The 21,350-nt window shown below is 36.3% G+C and overlaps 5 protein-coding genes across 15 annotated transcripts; 3 read left to right on the forward strand and 2 right to left on the reverse strand.

The window, feature by feature from the left end:
* Positions 1–6: 6 nt before the first annotated feature.
* Positions 7–6,153, reverse strand: LOC124309619 (golgin subfamily A member 7). Of its 4 annotated transcripts, XM_046773433.1 has the most exons (4): positions 6,110–6,153; positions 5,413–5,628; positions 3,224–3,388; positions 7–2,462 (listed from the first exon to the last, which is right to left on the reverse strand). In XM_046773433.1, exons 2-4 carry the CDS (start codon positions 5,419–5,421, stop codon positions 2,172–2,174), a joined length of 465 nt encoding a protein of 154 aa, XP_046629389.1. In that variant the 5' UTR covers positions 5,422–5,628; positions 6,110–6,153; the 3' UTR covers positions 7–2,171. The 4 variants fall into 4 exon arrangements, with proteins under 4 accessions (XP_046629389.1, XP_046629390.1, XP_046629387.1 ...); XM_046773434.1 differs by lacking the exons at positions 5,413–5,628; positions 6,110–6,153 and adding an exon at positions 4,547–4,719; XM_046773431.1 differs by lacking the exons at positions 5,413–5,628; positions 6,110–6,153 and adding an exon at positions 4,122–4,397.
* A 46-nt stretch (positions 6,154–6,199) lies between these two features.
* On the forward strand, positions 6,200–7,005 carry LOC124309620 (anaphase-promoting complex subunit 13). 5 transcript variants are annotated; one of them, XM_046773440.1, is made up of 2 exons: positions 6,200–6,298; positions 6,639–7,005. In XM_046773440.1, the coding sequence occupies exon 2, from the start codon at positions 6,683–6,685 to the stop codon at positions 6,917–6,919; it is 237 nt and encodes a 78-aa protein (XP_046629396.1). In that variant the 5' UTR covers positions 6,200–6,298; positions 6,639–6,682; the 3' UTR covers positions 6,920–7,005. The 5 variants fall into 5 exon arrangements, with proteins under 5 accessions (XP_046629396.1, XP_046629392.1, XP_046629393.1 ...); XM_046773436.1 differs by having other exon boundaries at positions 6,264–6,347; XM_046773437.1 differs by lacking the exon at positions 6,200–6,298 and adding an exon at positions 6,308–6,433.
* A 25-nt stretch (positions 7,006–7,030) lies between these two features.
* On the forward strand, positions 7,031–7,964 carry LOC124309618 (AN1-type zinc finger protein 1-like). Its single transcript, XM_046773430.1, has 2 exons — positions 7,031–7,456; positions 7,552–7,964. The coding sequence occupies exons 1-2, from the start codon at positions 7,031–7,033 to the stop codon at positions 7,930–7,932; spliced, it is 807 nt and encodes a 268-aa protein (XP_046629386.1). The 3' UTR covers positions 7,933–7,964.
* Positions 7,965–8,195: 231 nt separating this feature from the next.
* Positions 8,196–10,541, reverse strand: LOC124309617 (fibroblast growth factor receptor-like 1). 4 transcript variants are annotated; one of them, XM_046773429.1, is made up of 5 exons: positions 10,036–10,541; positions 9,793–9,916; positions 9,355–9,560; positions 9,042–9,255; positions 8,196–8,965 (listed from the first exon to the last, which is right to left on the reverse strand). In XM_046773429.1, exons 2-5 carry the CDS (start codon positions 9,800–9,802, stop codon positions 8,436–8,438), a joined length of 960 nt encoding a protein of 319 aa, XP_046629385.1. In that variant the 5' UTR covers positions 9,803–9,916; positions 10,036–10,541; the 3' UTR covers positions 8,196–8,435. The 4 variants fall into 4 exon arrangements, with proteins under 4 accessions (XP_046629385.1, XP_046629382.1, XP_046629384.1 ...); XM_046773426.1 differs by having other exon boundaries at positions 9,718–9,916; positions 10,036–10,540; XM_046773428.1 differs by having other exon boundaries at positions 9,718–9,958; positions 10,036–10,540.
* A 1,446-nt stretch (positions 10,542–11,987) lies between these two features.
* Positions 11,988–20,648, forward strand: LOC124308752 (importin-7). The gene is made up of 19 exons (XM_046771766.1): positions 11,988–12,466; positions 12,940–13,021; positions 14,415–14,568; positions 14,668–14,826; positions 14,995–15,151; positions 15,275–15,465; positions 15,544–15,717; positions 15,852–15,997; positions 16,076–16,239; positions 16,340–16,459; positions 16,624–16,950; positions 17,026–17,212; positions 17,361–17,584; positions 17,836–17,928; positions 18,103–18,329; positions 18,432–18,637; positions 18,756–19,031; positions 19,451–19,594; positions 19,670–20,648. Exons 1-19 carry the CDS (start codon positions 12,383–12,385, stop codon positions 19,735–19,737), a joined length of 3,183 nt encoding a protein of 1,060 aa, XP_046627722.1. The 5' UTR covers positions 11,988–12,382; the 3' UTR covers positions 19,738–20,648.
* The last annotated feature ends 702 nt before the right edge of the window (positions 20,649–21,350 follow it).

Raw genomic sequence — 21,350 nt, forward strand, 5'->3', positions numbered from 1 at the left:
AACACATATATTCATTTATTTATATTTGTTTCATTCTATTTTATTGATTTATTTATTTATTTATTTATTTTTTTTTTTTTTCGTTTTTTAATTATAATTTCACATAATACTAAAATCCAGGGTGTTTTTTCAATACACCCCAATTTCTAGAGCCGATCCATGGGTTCTTCACGTATGATAATTTGTTTATTTAACTTTCGACGCTGTCATTCGATGCAAAAGTTTTCAGCATATTTTGAAAAACCTCAATAACGACTGACATTCTGTTGGTAATAAAGGTGGCATATCTACCACAAAATATAAGAGAGAGAGAGAGAGAGAGAGTCACAAAAAAAAAAAAAAAAAAATTAAAAAAAAAAACAAGTAATTGGAAGTAAACAATATTCGCTAAAATTTCTGTCAACTTTTAAACGCGTTTGGTAAAAAATTATTCAGCTAAATTTATACTATATGCTGTATGATGTACAGTTTCAAGTGCTAGCTTTCGTGATTAACTGAGGATAATTTTCCAACGCCGTTAAACTTACAATTAAATGCATTTTCTCGATAAGATATTCAAACAATAAATAAAGATTAATTGAAATTAATATAATATTCCCATGTACTATTACAAATATTTTGTTCAAATATTCTGTTATTGCAGAAATTATACTAGTTATATACTTACGAATGCCGTATTACTTTATACCTATATATAATATATTACACGGGAACTTGTCGTATCCTTACATGCGAATGGATACGCTCTCGATTCCATCAAATAATCGAGACAATTTATGTACAAACACACCTATAATAATAATATTTGATAGTCTTTGTACAATAGAGAAAATACAATTGACGTCTAAAGAAAAAGAATAGCACTGACATTGCCGTCGGATACGGACTCGCCCAGGAAATCGAATCACTCTCGAGATGGATAATCGTAAAGTCTACATTTGGCATTCATCCCGATCGTTTGTCGTATAATATATTGCAATATTTTAAAGTCCGATACTAACGCGTTAAAAATCGAGTAAGAGATGAGAATAACGAGGAGTAATACTTTTTTATTATAATTAGTCTCAATTACGTCGTAACAAATTTCAAGGCCAGTGATAGGCATGGAAAAATTGTTTAATTTACTAATGAATTTTCCTAGATAATTTTTCCTGCAATCAATTCCCTCTTCGTTGAACCAAAGAGTTTCTTTGAGTAGGCAAAAAAACAAAAATTAACAGTACAAAGTTGCTTTCTCCATGCTCGTCAACGACGTAAGACGGGCGATCCTATTCTCGCAGCATTTATACCAAAATCGAAGAATTTATTTCTATAACAATACTGTAAAAAAGTGATTTTTCAAGCGATCCATCTTAACCCTAGAACATGTATATCTTTTTTTCTACCTTATAACTCATGAGTGGGATCGTACGCGTCTCGTGTTCATAAAATCGTTTTAAAAACAGTAAGGAGACTTGTAAGGACATGAATAAAACTTTTCTCTTGCTAATCAGAGAATGAGTGGTAAAGAGAGAATTTGATTTCATGGAAGTTTAGTCGTAATATAACGTAAGTATTGACGCGATAACGTCAATTTTTAGCTTAGGAGCGCAGTGTGAAAGTCAGCTGGGGTCGTTCACGACCACATACATGTGCGCTAGGGCTAAGTATGATTACAACGTTCCGATGCCAGTTTTATTGGATTCGATATGTAATTAATTTGTCTATTCGTCAACATACGCCAGTCGGAAATGCTAATTGTTGCACGCGTCAGTGATGTATCGCTTAAACTTCATCTGTAGTGTATCAAGGAAGGAGGAGAGTCTACGGGATCAATTACACGTTTCATCTGCAACGTCAAACTAACGTTCCATACAGCTTTCGATTACTGCAAATCGTTCAACAAATTTTAGAAATATCTACTCGACGCTGTAATAAGTCTGTGGTATCTCAGATATACGGTAAATAAAGGAAAAGATTGCGATTGATTAGTTCTAAAAATTAGATTCTTATATATAAACAGAAATTCGTGTATTCTTCGATAAATGCATGAAATAAATGCTGCCATAATTATCTACGATCGAATGACATCCTACAGAGGCATTGAGATGTCGAGCGTGATTCTATCAAAGTATAAAATTGCGAAAGTTGGCGTGTCACATGAAGAACTCGGTGGATCGACTAGCATGCAGTCACGACGCGGGTCTGTCCAGAACAGAAATCTCTATTAACCTGAGACCGCGCGTCGTTGGATCAGTCAATAACAAGCCTCGGGGCCTGTAAACTCTGTCGTTTTGTTCGCTAACAAATTTTGCTACTTTTCGCAAGCACTTTTCGTAGTGCGTCTCTGTACATATGTAGATTAGGTAGCCCGTTAGACAGGCGAGACAACCTTCGCAGTACGTCGAACAGCTTGCACGTTCCGCTTCCGCAAAATAGTTATTCAACTGATTGATCGTGTACTCAAACAATTGACTATCCAGCTGAAAATCAGTAACCCAGTGTTATCAAAATTGACTCACAGTGTTCAAGGATTTATTCAAGATTTTTTGTGGAGAGCAGGATGGATTTGTCGGAATATTTTTCCCAAGGAAAACTTCTTCTACGAGTATATAAAACAAATATTACTCAATTCGAGGTCATTTAGTTCGACAACTATCTGATGTGGGAAGAAAACCAACTCAAACAATTTTCTCAGGGAACGAATTTAAAAGCTATAAACTCGTAGCGAAAAAGTTTAGTACGAATATCCGTGACACAAGTAAAACACTAAAATATTTCCAACGATTCTTTCAAGCATCACGAATTTGAGGACATTACTACTAGCGTCAACATTTTTACAACCACTGAGTAGGATATTCAGGACTATTATAACAACTGTTCATACTGGAGAAAGATCGGAATAAACAAGGAAGGATAACAGGTTGGCTTAATCGACATAAAAAACCTTGCACATTGATAAAGTAGGGCTTATTTCGGCCTTTTCGCAGGGACTAAAAAACTTTGGATAATTTCCTATACCAATAATTTCAATATTTTGAAATACCAAGAGCGAACTTAACATTGCTTCAGAATAATAATTTTTATAACAGCATGTAAATAGTCAAAACAATTGTATACGTGAAAAATTTTGTTTTGAAAATCCTGTAAAGGTCTCTTTTTACGACAGTTTAAATTAACAAAATAAACAAAATATTAACAAGTAAAACAAGGTTGGCGGAATGCCGTATTTCAAAGTACTTACTCTACCCCCAAGCTCGGAGGGAAACCTTGTTTGAAATTTAACCATAGTGCCTTCGCTGTAATCGCGCTGGATGAAGACTTTCAAACAATTTTGCGGTAGCCCTCCGCCGGCTTGTCCTCTACCACTCGACATATCTTCCAACGGTGTTAGCGCCGCGTGGTTACCCTAAGAAACAATATTAGAGTCTTATTATAAAGTTCGATCATTTCTTCAACATAAATTATACATTTATGAAATCTCTCGAAGAAACATTAACAAGTATGTAACGCAACTACAGGAGGTTTCCAAAGTTTTATATATTTGGGATTGTGTTTGGAGATATTCGATTATTTCGTTACCGCTCTTAATGCAGTTGTAACAATTTCGTATTTCGCATACGATGACATCAAAGACATGTCTTTATCAACAGCATACCCATTTATTTTACAGTGCAATGATTATTTTCATCAAGAGAAATACAGTATTCATCGTCAACGTTCATACTTTATCAATAATCTGAATATAATGTAATATGGATAAAAGTAATTTTGATGCATTTCGATATTTGCATTCACATCAATACTTCAAAATTCACGAAATATGTGTAATGTTGACATTTGGATGTAATTAGAACGATCTGAAGTCTTCGACATACCTTAACAGAAACAATTGCTATATCACCGACTAAACAGCCCAGCCTTAAAAATGCCTATTCAATATTTCGAGACGTTTAAATACTAAATAATAGAAATTCCATTGAAACATGTTGCTGGGAATATTTTGTATGCTAGCAATCGCGTTAAATATCACTGCAATATTGTAATAATGCAAATAGTTGCCGATCGCAACAAAGAAACTGTGAAAAGAAATATTAAACACAGAATGTATATGACAACAAAAGAGGGGAAAGAAAGTTCACCTGATTTTTTGAATGTTGGTATTTTGGAAAGGAATCCAGATGGCTCAAAGGCAAGTTCGTGGCGTTCGCCATAAATCTGAGTACATACTTATAATAACCAAGATATTCAGTAACCAGCCAATCATTTCAGCAACTTCATGTATATTCGCTTTTTTTCAACAGCGTGTGCATGTAAAATCATTGATATATATTGTAAAATCACTAGCGCGGTGAGGAAAAAATTATCCGACGAATGAAAAAAACACGCAACTCAATCCGTAAACCGAGATACATCGGGTACGGTTTTTTTTTTTGGGGGGGGCAAAAATAAGAGTCTGCTGAAAAGAAAGCGAGTCACTGCTGATTGCGAGTCAAGTTTTGGCAGCGTGATACAATTTGGCCAAAATCTCGCCGCATATTTTGATGGCATTTAAAAGATTTCTAACCTTGTTCTGCAAAACGTCGGCTGAAGTGTCAGAGAGGAAAAATCCGTGAATTTGACATAATTTTGGAGAAGTGTATTGTTTCAGGTCATATATCAATGTTGACGTTGTTTTGGGTTCGTTTAAAGGTTATTTCAGCAGTCGCGATTCATTTTTTACTCACTGCGCATGACCAACGATGTTCAGGTATGTGCTTACTGGGCCGCCATTTTGTAAAACATGTTGTTTCAATAGCGCGGAAAATTCGAAAATTTATTCACATTTCAACAGCATATTCTTCGTGCACGATTAAATACTAAATACTATAGATTGTTTTCGAATGTCACCGCATGTTTGTGTTGATATGTTCAAAGTTTAGTTCAAAGATCACAATTCTGTTTACAGACGATACATCGTTTAGTTTAGGTCCGAAATGTCAACAAAATTCACGCCCCTCTGAACGTTGATGCGAGAAATATATTAGCGACAGTTCAATCAGAGGCAACGAACTTAAACAGATTAATATAATTCAATATAATGATTAACAGTGCCAAGGTGAATTTCTGAGTCTTACGTCGTGGAAAAACAAAACAGGAGAGTGACAAGGTGGAAATGACTGCCCTTGAAATACAGGTTACGTCAGGGCGCATGACACAATGTATTTCTTAGTTATCCGGCATATTTCGCATTACTACAATCGCTCGAGATGAGGGAAGTTCAGCTGATTGCAGACTCTGAATACATTCTCAAAAGTGAGAAAAAAGCAAGGGTGAAATCCGAGCAAGACGCAAAGTTGACGCAAGGCTAGTTGATAAACACGGTGGAAAGTATACAGATATTGTTTTGAGCAATAGGTTTTGACAGAGGAGTGGTACCCACTCGAGACTTACCAATGGCATTTTAAGCTTCGTCGTGATTTAGGCAAATGAATACGGCCAGCCAATAAACCGAAATCCTTCAGGCGAACATGGGTTCAATTCTTCCTCGACCAATTATCACTTTTCGGTTATATTTTATCAGAGATAACAGCAGGATAACGGCTCACACGCACGTCCCTGATCGTCATGCATTTCTATGCATGATGCGCGCGCACGATGGGAACAAACCTTACAAAAAAAAAGTAATGACACGCTAGTGGTTTAATAATTCCAAGAACAGCTTTGCCACAAATCCGCCAGGGTACGCGAAACTAGCATACTCGGCAGTGAAGCGGCAAGATTGAATTTCCACCGTGGCAATAAACGCCCTGCGTTGATCAACGTAACAACGGCGTGACTGAAGATTTAATCCCAAAATTAATTAATACAACAGCAAAATGATGAATTGTTTGTACTGGTCTCTTATTGATCGCTGACTCCTAGGCTTCTAGCGCAGGGCAGCTGGGCCGATCAACAGCCCAAAAAACCGACACTAGCACTCCAATAGCTGAAGTTAAACCAACGAGTCACGTGGTGATAGCTTATCAGGCACTGATTTATTTTAGTCACATGGTACAGCATGAGGAAGTTTGAATGTATCCACCTCGTGAACAAAATTACCATGTTTTTCTTCTGCTGATTATATATTTACTTAAAGAAATGCACTAACCAATGTCGAAAAGTTCATGTATTTTCTGTATTTTCATACAAAAACAACGAAATCTCATTTCTGTAGGAACGTTTGCGTGCTGTCAGTTCTGTCACTTTAACTCCATGACATACACAATGAGCCACGTGATTCGTTAGTTTCATTTGGAACACTGTAGTTCCATAAATTTCCGTCGATTACGAGTTTCAGGTTAGGTTAATATCTTAGATTATGAGTTAGTCTACAGTAACCGTGCAATGTAATTACTCATTACTTTTTTCAGAAGCGTTGTATCACTTCACGACTAGATTTCTTTTGTTGTTGAAATTCATAGAATCAGGAACAGTACGTGATTTGAAAATTGATACTGACATTTCATAATTTTATCTTCCACAATTTGCTGAATCACGCTAATAGATTTTATGAACTGAAATTCAGTATCACAATATTGATATAACTGTATGGAAATGATATTCGACAACTACTTGGAAAATTTCAACCAAGATAAATTTCATTTTACAAGGAAAATCAGAGTTTTCATGTTTTCCAGACTATTGTCAGTCTCGTTAATTGATCGTACTGTCAATTCACGGTATGGACAGTCAAGTCTGTGCCGATGGTAAACTGCTGGAAGTGATCGACGATAATTGGCGCAAGGAACGTCTTCCGATTGACGAAATATCAGTTCCACTCGCCGAGCTTCCTGACCCAGAAAGTGACAATGGAGATTCGCACATGACTCTAAAAGAATTGGAACAAAAGTGGAATAACTTGGCACTTAGCACACTTAGCGAGAATCACTTGCACTCTCCTACGCCGCCACATAACTAAACTAGCTATAAATCTAATGTAAAAAATATGTACCAAGTTTGAATTTTATACTGTGTTTTGAAATAATATCAGCCTGCTTATTTTGATATCGTTGATAATATTCGGCCAACAATGGAGTTCCCTAGCTTAGGAGTTCGTTGTTCGGTATCTGCTTGTAAGCAACTGGATTTCTTGGCCTTTTCATGTTCGCATTGCAAATTAATTTTCTGCAAGGAGCACTTTCACGTATCAGCTCACTCTTGTTTAAAATTTCAAGATAATATCGTTGAATCTCCTGAGTCAGTTTCCGATTATTACTGCTCTGATTCTTCTTGTAACAACCATTCACCCGTGGAAATACCTTGCGTCAAATGTTGCTTACATTTTTGCATCGCGCACCGTCATCACGGTTGCTTAGACATTAGCGAAGAACAGAAATCGAAGGAACTGGAAAAGTGGAATAAACCACGGCAGGAATTTGACGAAGCAAAAGCAACAGTCGATAAGCAAATCAGCAATTCTTTGAGAAAAGCTAAAAATTCTACGGTCGCTGTTAAGGTACATTCGTCATCGAATCTGTGATATCTTATCTGTTTGTGTCGATTCTATTTTGAATTTTGTCACTTTCATATTTGTCTTTTGCACATTTTCAGGTGCAACTGATGCGACTGAAGGGTCGAGCAGTTGGTTTCAACGGTATACCGACAGATGAAAGACGATACTTCTTGGTCTATCCACCAATCACAGGTTCGTTGAAACATACCGGAGGTCCAAAAGCAGTTTTCACTTGCTTACGTTGGTCGCTTGGTAGGACTATCGACGCATTTGCCGATGCGTTAAGCGTACCAAATACCAACAACTTGTCCAAGAGTCAAAAGTTGAAACTGTTTCACCAAAACACAGGTTACGCTTTGTCCGAACGAATGGATATACTCATATCAGATCTGTTGAGCAGTGCAAGTTTGATCGATGGTGAAAGTTTGATATTAGAATATTCCGATGGCTTGAAAGTGGACGAAAGTATGTATAGATAACTTGTGTTAATAAACGTCAATTTTACTTATAATATTGGTTTCCCGTGTTCTTCTCTTTAAATATTTCTCTATCAATTCACCTTTTTATTACAACCTATTAACAAGTACATTTACCACGGTTTTGCATCGCTTGATTATTTTTAATCACCAATGCCATTGTTGAAAGAAAAAGCAAACAGTACTTAATGAGTAATGAAAAAAGATAACTCGGCTACATTCTTAAAAAAATAGTAAATAAACTATCTAATATTTTTCTATGTACATTCTCACCTGGTATATTCACTGTTAAGTGAAATTCTCACCATGCATTAAAGTATCGTATACATATGTTGCAACAAAATCATGGGAATTTGTCATCACTTGCAAAGTTATCGTCAGAGTCCAGTTTTTTTTTTAACTTCACAAATTGGTCATTGAAAATCGCTTCTCTAATGAAGAGAGCTTGGAACATGTTAGCTTTCAATCTTCTAAATTAAGAATATCCTAAGCCTGATCACAGAAAGTCAATTTACAAACGGTACATTTTGTTTGTTCCGGGGTTTGTGATATAGATAGCAAAGCCATGCAGACGCAGGTACTAACGCTAAACAGGCAGGTATTAAAAAAAGACTGGAAAATTTGAATCCCACCCACTGCTCAACTTTTCCTGTGTTGTTAAGGGAACTCGAGCTGAAAGGCAAATAGACTTTCAACTGAGCCTCTTGCATTGTCCAACCTTTGTAATTGATTGCAATACATGCGTAATACCCGGAATCGTCCAAACTGAGCTGGTCAAAACTGAGCTTGGATAAGTATATTTGATTACCAAGATGTATCTGATTGCTGGGTAACATTTTCCACCCGGCGTCTCTGTAGATTATCACATCTTCTCCTCTTTTGCTTGGTGCACTGTTGAGTTTTCTGAACCATACGATGTTCGGTTGTACACTAGACGTTACTCTGCATTGAAGAGATATTTTCTGATCTCTGCCGTAATAAGCGACGCTCACGTTCCACGGTCCTTCTATGATATTTGGCGCGTGAACTGTTCCATCTTTGAAATAAATTTTGAAAAATGGGATGTTAGCAAAGTCCAAACCTCAAACTATCGCAGTGGGAATTTCTCTTACCTATTATTTCCAACTGAAACATCCTCAGTACCTTAAAAGTACCGTCGTTTCGAATAGTGCTACATTTGTACAAGCCGCTATCCTCTTCCGCCGTTGTCTTTAAAATTAATTCATCAAGCTGGCTTTGACTCTGCACGACTTGCCACTCTGTGTCGATGGTTAAACTGCTTCTCAGAATCTTGCACGATTGCTGATTATAGCCTGGACCACATGGCTGTACAAACGACCACGGTACATACAGTCTATTTGTGGTAATGAATAAACAAACCGCCTGAACAGACAATTCAGTAATCACAGATTATTATTAATTTACCAAAAAGTGCCACTGATATTGACGATGTCCAGAATGATGGGACATCGGATGACATCTCAGATTGAGAGTTTTTCCAGCCCAAACTCGGACGATTCCACCTTTTGCATTATTATTGTTGATGTTTATAATTTTCCCAGTCTCAGTGCCCAACACCTCCAGTTCTTTGTGACCCTCTGCGTCGGACCAGTACGTCAGTAATGGCCAGACTGAAATTGCCAAACTGCATATTTATCATTGGCTATAAAAATAGCTAATTGTCGGAACTAAACTTTGTATTTCTTGAAATGACGTATGATGTTGAGGAATAAGCTTAATTATCAGCTATTGGTATGCCACATTAGTAAAAGCTTTTCGTAAACTCACTGGGGAAAACAGGTTCTTGATGAATTACAGCTAATGAATAAACGGTTAGATTCAGAACTATTAATATAATAGTACCGATGTGCATTGTTCTCTTCAGACCTTCTTTTAATCACGCAGGTAACAACGATGGTTTACTTAGACTCGTGAATTCAGTGACATAGCTTTGCACATTTTGATTGTCATTTTACGTCTAGAAAATCTGAAATATATTATTCTTAAATTTTGTACTCGATGCTCTCTCCTGTAAATTTTATGAAACTGCTTTATATAGATATTGTGTCAATCATATGATAGATCTTGTGATGTTCTGCACTTCACCTTATCTGCGTAAAATGATGAAGTGGTTATAATTCCAAGTATTATTATATAACAGTAATTGATACATAAGTATCTCAGCTAACGGATCTAGTTCATAAATCAATCACATCGGCAGCGCACCATATTTCGCCGTTCCATATCATTCCAATTTTACACCTTCTACCGGCAGTAACAAAAGTTGACACAATGAAAGTTGTACAATCTTTGAGAAAAATTTAAAACTCGGTAATAGATGATTTATAATTAATATATCTGGCAAACATTGTTTGTGTTTACATCTGTAGAGATCAATGTTATTGCAATATATAGTTGCTGTTAATCTCACATTATATTCTTGATTAATCTCAAATTTACAGAAAGACGTTAATTTAAGGAACGTCAAAATTTTACGGCAATTGTATTTATGATAATTTTTACGCTCAAACTGATTCACTGTGCCTTAACAGTAATTGAGGATTTGGAGCACTGTGAAATCCTTCCACACATAACGCGCTACTGATATGGACAGATGGGAAGATGTGTAGACAAACACAGCCTGGTTGATAGATAATCATACACATGCTTGTATGTATGAGATAGGTAGATAGATATTGGCTAGTTACTGATATGAACAAAAATACATCTCCGATAGATAAGGTACGCGTACCAGTAACAATGTTGTGTGCGTGTAGACACACACATATACGCATGCCTTATATTCATATTTGAAATCCATTTCCTCTGAAATCTGGTCAATTGAATCGGTGCGTTTATCTATAGGTATGCTTCATTTGTTGTACTACTTGCGTATTAGAAGATATAACTAAATATTCTCAATTCTTTCCAAATTTTTTGTACAAGTTTGAAACTTTGACAAATGCAATTTTTATTCAGATATGATCACTCATGAATACGTTTATGAGACTAGATCATTTATACATTTTAATATATATTTCTGACTCATATAATCATATATATTGTAGCTTCATATAATTTTTCACCGTTCTATTTTCCATGACCAGGAAAATGTCAGTATTATCAAATAAAATACGCACAGCAGTCTCCGCGTCGAACAATTAACATCGGGTGATAAATTAAAAATCGGACAGTAGGAGTTTTGCATTACGGATATTTTTTCTGCTAAAGGGAATCGCATAGCTGCAGGTATAGAAATAAGGGTAACATTCAATAATGCATATTATATACAGATAGAACACACGTGACGTTTATTGTAATTTGCAAAATAATGCAATAATTGTTTTCTCATAGAGAAGTAGACAGTTATAGAATCAAATACTATTGTAATGCAATAATTTTTTGAAATATTTGTGTCCTTCCGCAGCATTTCATACATTAGGCATATTGAATCATATGCCGCTGTAAATCATTTGCTTCCTGCAGATTTTGAATTTTGAAGTATGTACAGTCATGACGTTTTAATATCGAACGTCTGTATATCATATCATCAGATCTTTTATAGGAAGGAACGTGCACCTTCACTTATAAAGGTAATTTTAAGATTTTCATACAAGAAACATCAAATCGTTTTTCAACTATCAGTGATATTGAACGAAAATTTTTTTCCGCTGCCTAACTCAACAATAACATAATAACGGGAATCCAACCAACGATAACCGCCATCTAGCGGAAAAATTAAATTTTGAAATATTCTCAGAGAAAGATATACAACATTCAGGTAGATGAATATTGTTTTTGCAATATTTTATTGACGTAAAATAGTCGGAAGCATCAAAGTAATCTTTACGAGGAGTATTATGAAACAGTTTTATCTCTCGATCAAGCTTTCGAGGCTATAAAAATTCGGTACTCCGACAATGACGTCACAATGACACCAAAACGTGCGGATGGAACGATATCCACGCTTATAAATAAACGAATTAAGGCAAGGTGAAGGGCGGCAAGAAACCGTTGGACAAAAGCCAAGTCGATCAACCAATAACGAGTCTGGTGTTGTTATGACCGTTTGTCCAGTATCCGAGTTGAAGCGCCAGTCAAAGATTAGCCCATATTCGAAATCCTAATATTGTACCGCGGAGTATTCGTCAAAAAACAAGAGATTAAGTTCCACCTCGAAGGCGGAGAGGCTGTCGACTGCCTAGAATCTTCTGCAATAATACGGCAGATTCGAATTTCGAATATCGACGAGGTTTCGTTTCTTTCTCGAAACGAGTAGAGGGTTCACAGAGAGCGCCACAGTTCGCGGCCATATTGTTGATGTATCACGTGACCAGGGGAGCAGTGAGGTGAATGCGCCGGGTCACATTCGCCAGGCATTTAACAGGAAAATTCACGTGTGTTATTGAAGATAAATTTTGTAGTAACCGCAGCTTGAAATCCGTTCGGCATAATGGATCCGAGAAAATTGACAGAATTGCTGCGCGCCACCATAGACCCGGCCCAGCAGAAACAGGCCGAAGAACAGCTCGCCCAGGTATGAAATATGCTCGTGGTACAAAATCCCGGTAGACTAGACAGCCGCGCGGACATGTGGCTTTGCTCCTTGCGTGCCTGCCTCGCGGCTTTTATCCGAGCTCCTATCACCACCGCAACCACCTTCTGCCCTTTCCCTTCCAAACCTAGGAAACTATCATACGCCGGATCTTCGAAAATTGGCTCAAATTCAGTTTTTTATCCCTTAATGCCATGTCACGTCTGGCACCGAATTGGCATGCGCGAAATCTAACGATAATAATACCCTCTCTGTTACTTACGAGCACATGTTTCGCTTTGTCTGCAAACTTCTCGATGCCCGATCCATTTCTGCTTTGCAGAGGAAGTAAATGATTTTTGCACGATTGAAAAAACGCGAGAAAATTGGAACGATGATCGTTTTCATTCCACGCATTGGTAATTCCATACTTTTTACACAGTCCGTATTTTTCAACGCAACTATTCTAATTTCAGATCCATAAAATCATTGGATTCGCTCCGAGCCTTCTTCAAGTCGTCATGTCTGCCGAAGTCGACATGCCAGTCAGACAGGCTGGTAAGCGTAATGACAAATCCCCAGTTTCAATAATAAGTTTTTCTGAATCGCAATATTCACTTTTTTGAAAAATTGTACTGCTCGCCCAATATGGCGACAAAATTGAGAAAGTGATAACGATCAGGGATTCTTTTGGGTATGGCAAAGTTGAAAAGAAAGTTAAAAAATCATGCTCAAACATAGGGAAAATGTATTTTTTTCGGTCAGTCATTTTCGAGTTTTTATTCGTAATGATTCTCCAATGACTTATCACGTACCACGAAAGAATAACAAAATACAATTCAATAGTAGAATACTTGGGAATTGAAGGGATTTAATTTCTGAATCTGTCTGCACAAAGCTGGATGATATTTTTTCAACTATGTCGAAGAAATTCCAATAAGAATATAGTTTTGGCCAAGAACAGATCATGAATTTAATTTTAGCTAATTCTTTTGTAACTCCATTTCGTCACTGGCATTGATTCAAATATTTACAAGCTCTGAAGTTGAACATTGATTTCTGTAAACTGTTATTCACTTTCTTACTGTAATGTAAAACAGTCATATTTGAGAATTGAGCGCCATACTTGAAGCTGTAAAGTTCAAATCGTAAACCTTGAACCATATTCATTGATTCACCATTAGTTGAACTACACATGATCATGATATATTTAAAAAACAAAAAGTAAAATTCTACTTAAGTGTGCCTAATTCAGCAAGAACATGTTTACATTGATTACAAAAGCATTTCTTGTTTACTTCAAAATTTTACTGGTTGTTGCTGAAATTGAGTTTAGAGGATTCATACTTTGCTAGATAATTTTAGTTTGACTGGAATAACAGTTCCGAAAATACCACAAAAACCGTTTATCTCTTCAATTTACAACATAGCTGGATATATTGAAAACATGTCAAACCTTGTAATGTACATGTAGAATTATTTATATACTTATTTATGATGCAAATATCTTGTTATTTGGCATATCTGCTTGAAGTATCCGTGGCAATGGATTTCATTACAAACAACATCACATCTGTACGTGAAATATGAGCACTTTTAGGTGATTAAATACATATAGACAAGGTGGAAAAATAGTCCAATTATGCACACATTTTGTGCCTTCCTTTTTCTATTTTACATTATTTCGTTCAAATTTCTTTACAGAGCAAATTGTAAGAGGCCAACGACCGAACCGTGTTACTAAACCACCATATATCCATGTTACTGTGTATTTATTTTATTAATCTCAAGGAACTTTTAATCCGACTGTATAATACTTTGAGTCACTGTTTATGTTGGTTCTTGAAAGCTTCAGTGAATTTTGAATCTTAAATTTTATAAGCTCCGTAAACCCGAACTACACTCGAACTTTAAGAACTTTTAAGTTTTGAAAAACCATTTGGTTTTATAGGTGTTATATATTTGAAAAATTTAATTACAACAAATTGGGCTGAACGTGAGGTTGAAGTTGGAGCTCCCGTGCCATTCAGTATACACGAACAAGATCGTGGAATGATTCGAGATGCCGTAGTAGACGCTGTGGTGCACGCGCCAGAGCTGATAAGGCTAGTTGAATCATTTATCGCATTGCACCTTTTAACTAAGCCCTTTTCTCTCTCATCGTCATCAATTCATCACACAAAGTATCATCTCTTTTAATACAGAATTCAATTAGCTGTCTGCATAAGCAATATAGTGAAACATGACTTTCCCGGACGATGGACACAAATCGTTGACAAGATTACGATATATCTTCAAAATCCAGATGCCTCGTGTTGGCCCGGAGTACTTCTCGCACTTTACCAGCTCGTAAAGAATTTCGAGTGAGTTACTCCAATTTATTGTACGGTTGACTTTATTCGTGTATTTTCGTTCTTTACCTGACCATTAACATGACTCAGAATTTATCTTTGTAACGAATACTTTGATACATTATGTTACATATTACTCAAACAACGCACGCCGATTAAACGAGTTCTTATTCTTTACAGATATAAAAAGGCAGAAGAAAGGGGTCCCCTTAACGAAGCAATGAACCTTTTATTTCCTATGGTTTACCAACTGATATTACGACTATTACCCGATCCCTCGGAACAATCGGTTCTTTTGCAGAAACAAATACTCAAAATATATTTTGCACTCACACAGGTGATTACATATTTCAGTTATGCTATTTGCTAATCGATGCGATATTATTACCACTTTTTTCAAGAGAATCAGGGTGTTTTTCTTTAATCCTGAATTCACCGGATATATTACCTGTCCTTACAGTATTCACTTCCACTGGATCTTATTTCGAAAGAAGTATTCTCACAATGGATGGACGTTGTCCGTCAGGTCGCCGATAGACCCGTTCCCCTAGAAGACAAGCATCTAGAATTATTTGATGACGAACGTGCAGAGTTGCCGTGGTGGAAATGTAAAAAATGGGCACTGCACATACTTCACAGGATGTTTGAAAGGTGCGTTGTAATTTAAGTAACCAGATAAACCTTGTGAAACATACCGTTAATGGCGTGTTCTTTTTCTCTGTTCGACAGATATGGCAGCCCAGGAAATGTAACCGTAGAATATAAAGAATTTTCTGAATGGTATTTGCAGACCTTCAGTGCAGGTATTTTGGAAGTTCTGCTGAAAATCTTGGATCAGTATCGAAGAAAGATTTGGGTTTGTCCCAGAGTCTTGCAGCAGTCGATAAACTACATAAATCAGGGGTCAGTTGACACTCTTTGATACCAAACACTTTACGCTCCCTTTTTGCTATAAAACCATTATTCACCTCAACATTTGTGGTTTTTTTTTTTTTGTTTATTGTTACAATTGGTCGACATATTCACCGATCATGCAGAGTGAGCCATGCATATTCGTGGAAATTCTTGAAGCCGCACATGTTTGAGATTATCCGTGACGTGCTGTTTCCAATTTTGTCACATTCTCCGGCAGACGAAGAACTCTGGAAGACTGATCCTCACGAATACATTCGAGTTAAATTCGGTGAGTAAATCTGTTGTTTTCGGATTAAAAAAAAAAAAATTGTTCTTCGGTTCTCATTTGATCCTTTTTTATTCGCAGACATTTTTGAGGATTTTGTTTCACCTGTAACTGCTGCGCAAACGTTGTTACACTCCGCGTGTAAAAAGCGGAAAAATATGTTACCGAAAACCATGCAATTTATTATGGAAGTTTTAACCAGTCCCATCGCTGAGCCTAGACAAAAAGATGGAGCCCTTCATATGGTACGGAAAATAAAGAGCTGCGATAAATAGCTTAGTAATAAAACTTCATATTCAGATTGTCAGATTACATGGAAAATTATTTATGAACGTTAAATTTCAGGCTGGAACTTTGGCGGAAGTGTTGTTGAAGAAGAAAATATTCAAAGAAGAAATGGACAAATTATTGATGCAGTATGTGTTCCCAGAATTTGCGAGTCCGCACGGTCACATGAGAGCAAGGGTAAGATTATTTTATCAAATATGAATTGGACTGTGTATTTCATACTTTGTTCACATGGATTTCGATAGATTAAAAATCGAACTTCGCCAAGTGGTTAGCTTTACAGACAACTGGCTGAATATTTTTCATTGTTTCAACGCTGATAATGAAATTTTTGTTTGCAGGCCTGTTGGTTCCTTCATCACTTCTCTGAGATCAAGTTCAAGCAGGAAGCAATTCTGGTAGAAGCTATTAGATTGACGACAAATGCGCTTCTGCATGATCGTGACTTGCCGGTCAAAGTTGAGGCTGCAATCGCTCTGCAGATGCTGCTTTCTGCACAGGATAAAGCGCAGAAGTACATCGAACCGTTGATAAAGCAAATTACGTTAGAACTTCTAACAATTATTAGGGAAACTGAAAACGACGATCTGACCAGCGTGATGCAAAAGATAGTTTACACATATACGGAACAGCTAATGCCTATCGCCGTTGAAATCTGTCAGCATTTGGTGAGTGAATCAAATTTCGTCTGCTTGAAAATCGGTTCAGCTGTGTTAATGTTGCTTGGATTGATTTTCTTCTAGGCTACGACTTTCAGTCAAGTACTGGAGACTGATGAGGGCAGTGATGAAAAGGCTATAACAGCAATGGGTCTTCTAAATACGATTGAAACACTGCTCACCGTTATGGAGGACCAACCGACTATAATGGTTCAGTTACAACCGACTGTACTACAAGTAGTGGCTCATATTTTCGGACAGAGTGTTATGGGTGGGTAATCTAAAAGACGATATTTAGTGAATTTGAAAGAGAGTTCTTTTATAAACTCCCTCTGCGTCATATAAACAACACTTGTTATCTGACGGTAATTTGGATGTAAATGTTTGAATCACTTATGAATTTCGATTGTCGTTCACAGAGTTTTACGAAGAAGCCTTGTCGTTGGTTTATGACTTGACCGGAAAGACTATTTCGGAGGATATGTGGAAAGTTCTTGAACTCATCTATCAGCTGTTCCAAAAGGACGGTTTTGATTACTTCACAGACATGATGCCGACACTTCATAATTATATCACCGTAGACACACCAGCCTTTCTTTCAAATGAAAATCACATATTAGCCATGTTCAACATGTGTAAAGCTGTATGTATTTAATATCGTAAAAGGTGAACGGACGACAACTACGTGATTCCTATTGTTGTAAAATTTTCCACAGCCACTTTGTTGGCTTTGCAAAAAGTCTTAACGAAGTTGAATCCTGTGAATAACACTGCTAAGTTTCACAGCAATCGGTATAACAAAGTTTTTGTCTGTCCCGTTTGGACTTATAACATGACCAACGATGTCAAGTAGCATGTAAATTATACAGAAGTTGTAATATTACTTTTTTATAGATTTTAACTGGCGATGCTGGCGAGGATCCTGAATGCCATGCTGCTAAGCTGTTGGAAGTTATTATTTTGCAATGCAAAGGTCACATCGATCAGGTGCGTGTTCCCATTTACACTTTAAAAAAAAATCTTGTCATCAGTCGACGTCTCATCGATAAAAAATTAATTCTTCCATTCTATAATTTCTCTAAGACATCTGTCTGTACAAGTATGCACTTTTCATGTTTTCATTAGCTTGCGCAGCATCATTTGACACACCTTATTTCACAGTGTATACCATCATTGATACAATTGGTTTTGGAACGTTTGACGAGAGAAGTGAAGACGTCAGAGCTGCGCACAATGTGCCTTCAGGTAGTTATTGCCGCGCTTTATTACAATCCGGCTCTGTGCATCGAAGTTATGGACAGACTTCAAAGCACTATTGGACAATCTACACAACCAATAGCATCACATTTCATTAAGCAATGGATACACGATACCGATTGTTTTCTGGGGTATGTAGAATCGTCCACACACCGTCTGACTGTATTTCTTTGGTCTCTCACTTGCAAAATCGGGAGAGGAATGTTCAGTTTTTATTAATCTCTGTATTTCAGTCTGCACGATCGAAAACTTTGCGTTTTGGGAATGTGCACTTTGATTAGTATGGGGCCCGCAAGACCGGCTGCAGTCAACGAATGCGCTCAACAAATTATTCCTTCGCTAATTCTTTTGTTCGACGGACTCAAACGAGCCTATGCGGCAAAGGCTGCTGAATGCGACGACGACGATAATGACGAGGAAGAAAGTGATTTAGAAGAAGGTAAAAAACCCCGATCATCTACGAGTGTTACGATAATGAGAAGGAAAATCTCACTGCGCGGTTCAAGGTTTATAAAAAGATCAACAAACCAAGTGACTGTAAAATTTATGTTTTCTAGAAGTATTGTCATCGGACGAAGATGAAATTGACGACAGTGGTCAACAGTATCTTGAGAATTTGCAAGAGAAAGTAAGTAAGGCGTCGGGCCAACATGGATTCAATATGACCAGCACGATACGAGATGGTCACGGAGATCATAGATCCGACGATGACGATGATGACGATTCTGAGTATGAAGCAAATGAGGAAACTGCTCTGGAGAGCTATACGACTCCATTAGACTCCGACGAGACCAATCAAGATGAATATGTTTTCTTCAAGGAAATCATGCAAAGTCAGTATAATTACTTGTAACAGGGAGAATCTTATTACTCTTAGACGTGAGCATTCGTAAACAAAATTCCTAGACAATACCACAATTTTTCGGTCGCATATTGAAACGATTATGGGTTGATCACCTAAAATATATCCGTAAAATGAAATTCACCTTCCTTGTTGTGAAAAAAAAAAAAAAAATCAAACTGTATCACGCAAATAACCTTACATTGAGAGAGTTGATTGCTGGACTTGGAGGTAAGTATTGTTTTAAAAAAAAGCGATAAAAAGCCTTTTGTGTTCGTTTGTAGGTGAACATTTTTATGCCGCGCATATATTTATGACAGATTCTAATCGCACTCTATTCTGAATACGAATCGCTTTTGGAAAAAATGAAAAACAAAAGTAAAGGAATATTCGAATACCATTTGCTTGCAGACATCGAAGCTTCAGACCAACCTTGGTACAAAGCTCTTACGAGTCACTTGACATCTGAACAACAGAAAGCATTGCAAGAAATAATTCTTCTTGCCGATCAACGTAAAGCAGCCCTGGAAAGTAAAAGAATTGAACAAAGTGGTGGTGAGTTTATTGCACAGAATTATTTTAATTTGCTAACTTGGCGAATGGTATAAAAACGTTCTTTGCTCGTTGCAGGATACGCCTTCCACCAGCAGACTGTACCAACTTCGTTTAATTTTGGTGGAACCCCTTTAAGCCGATAAGATATTCTAACGATTTTATTCTAGAACGATAAGTAAATTTCAAAACAGAAAAAAAAAATAAATAAATGAATAAATAATGTATAAAATAATGAAATTGGACACTTACAGTACGAGACTGTAACTCGACCACTTCGAAGACATTATGCATTTCCTATTTACTATTTTTATGTATAAACTAAATGTACTTTGTAACAAGGCAATCATGTCCAATGCTCGTACTAAATGTATTTGGAAAAATATCTTTCGTTTTGTGCGCTGTTCTTGCTACGTCGTGTTGCCAATAACATACGCCTATAAATATTAAAATTTTCGCCACTGTTATCCATTTGTTACGCAAACAATTATCTGTATCAATTGCGACACTAGAAATTAACTGCTGACAAACTTACGAACAGATAAATTTATTTTATTTATTACAAGGGCTAATTTTTTCCTGCTTAAAGAGTTGTACAAAGGCTATGATGATATAATAGGATTTGCTTTCCATATCAACTGGGCTATCTTTTCACAATTTAAAGACTAGGCTATACTTTGAGTGAAAAAATAAAAACGTCGAATGGTTTTTGTTTTTCTCTATTAGTCACAACATTCGAAATACCCAGGAGAAATATAAACTTTTTTTTTTTTTTCCTAAAGAAATATTTAAAGAAAACCTAATATCATATCCGATCTTTGGTGAAAATCAAATCAATAGTGCCAATGAATAAAGAATAGTGGTTCAGTTGATGGAAAAAAAGTACGAAATACCGACACACAATGATGATAATTATAATACCACATTTAGTGAACTGAATATGAAATGGCTGAGATATAATTACGTATTTATGACTAAAAAAAAAAAAAAAGTTGAAGAGATAGGAATATAAGGAAAGTCCGTGCATCCCCAAATTGCGCTGTATAGAGGCAATATTGCAACCTGTACCTCTTTAATAATAATATTAATAATAATACTAATAATAACAATAACAATAATATAGTATCTCGGTGCCAGCTGGAAATGAGTTTAATGTCCCATTAGAAAACAAATTTACTTTATACAAATGTTTGTTGAAGAAAAAAAGAAAAAAAAAATTGTTAAATTGTTGATATAAATATGTCAAAGGCTAATTTTTACTATACACACCAAAAAAAAAAAATATTTTTACCGATATAATCAATTTTTTTTATTTTTTTTTTTTTATTTTCTGTCTTATATTTTCTCTGAATTCTCTATTTAAATGTATTTATAGATAATCAATTTTCAATAATTGAGACGGCATGCGATCCTATCTATATACATATATGTATGTATAACCATCTAAAGTTATCTTCATACTGTTTTTCTTAACGTCTTAACGCCCAGCCGTTATTATAGAACTTTTTGTCCACCACGGCACAAAATTACGTATATAATTTTGAAATATCCAGAATAATAATATCTACTTCAATTCAATTACTATGTTACACAGCTTACCCTCAAAGGAATAGGGGGAAGAGGAAGAGGACGATGAGAAGAAGGGGAGGGTCAGGGGCAAGGGGGGGGGGGGAGGGGATGAACGGGGGTTAAAATTATTTTAATAATATATCAGAGCCCAAAACGATAATGGCGTACAAAAAAAAAGGGGTGTTCTGTG

This window comes from Neodiprion virginianus, chromosome 7, assembly GCF_021901495.1.
Source record: "Neodiprion virginianus isolate iyNeoVirg1 chromosome 7, iyNeoVirg1.1, whole genome shotgun sequence".
NCBI classification, from domain to species: domain Eukaryota; kingdom Metazoa; phylum Arthropoda; class Insecta; order Hymenoptera; family Diprionidae; genus Neodiprion; species Neodiprion virginianus.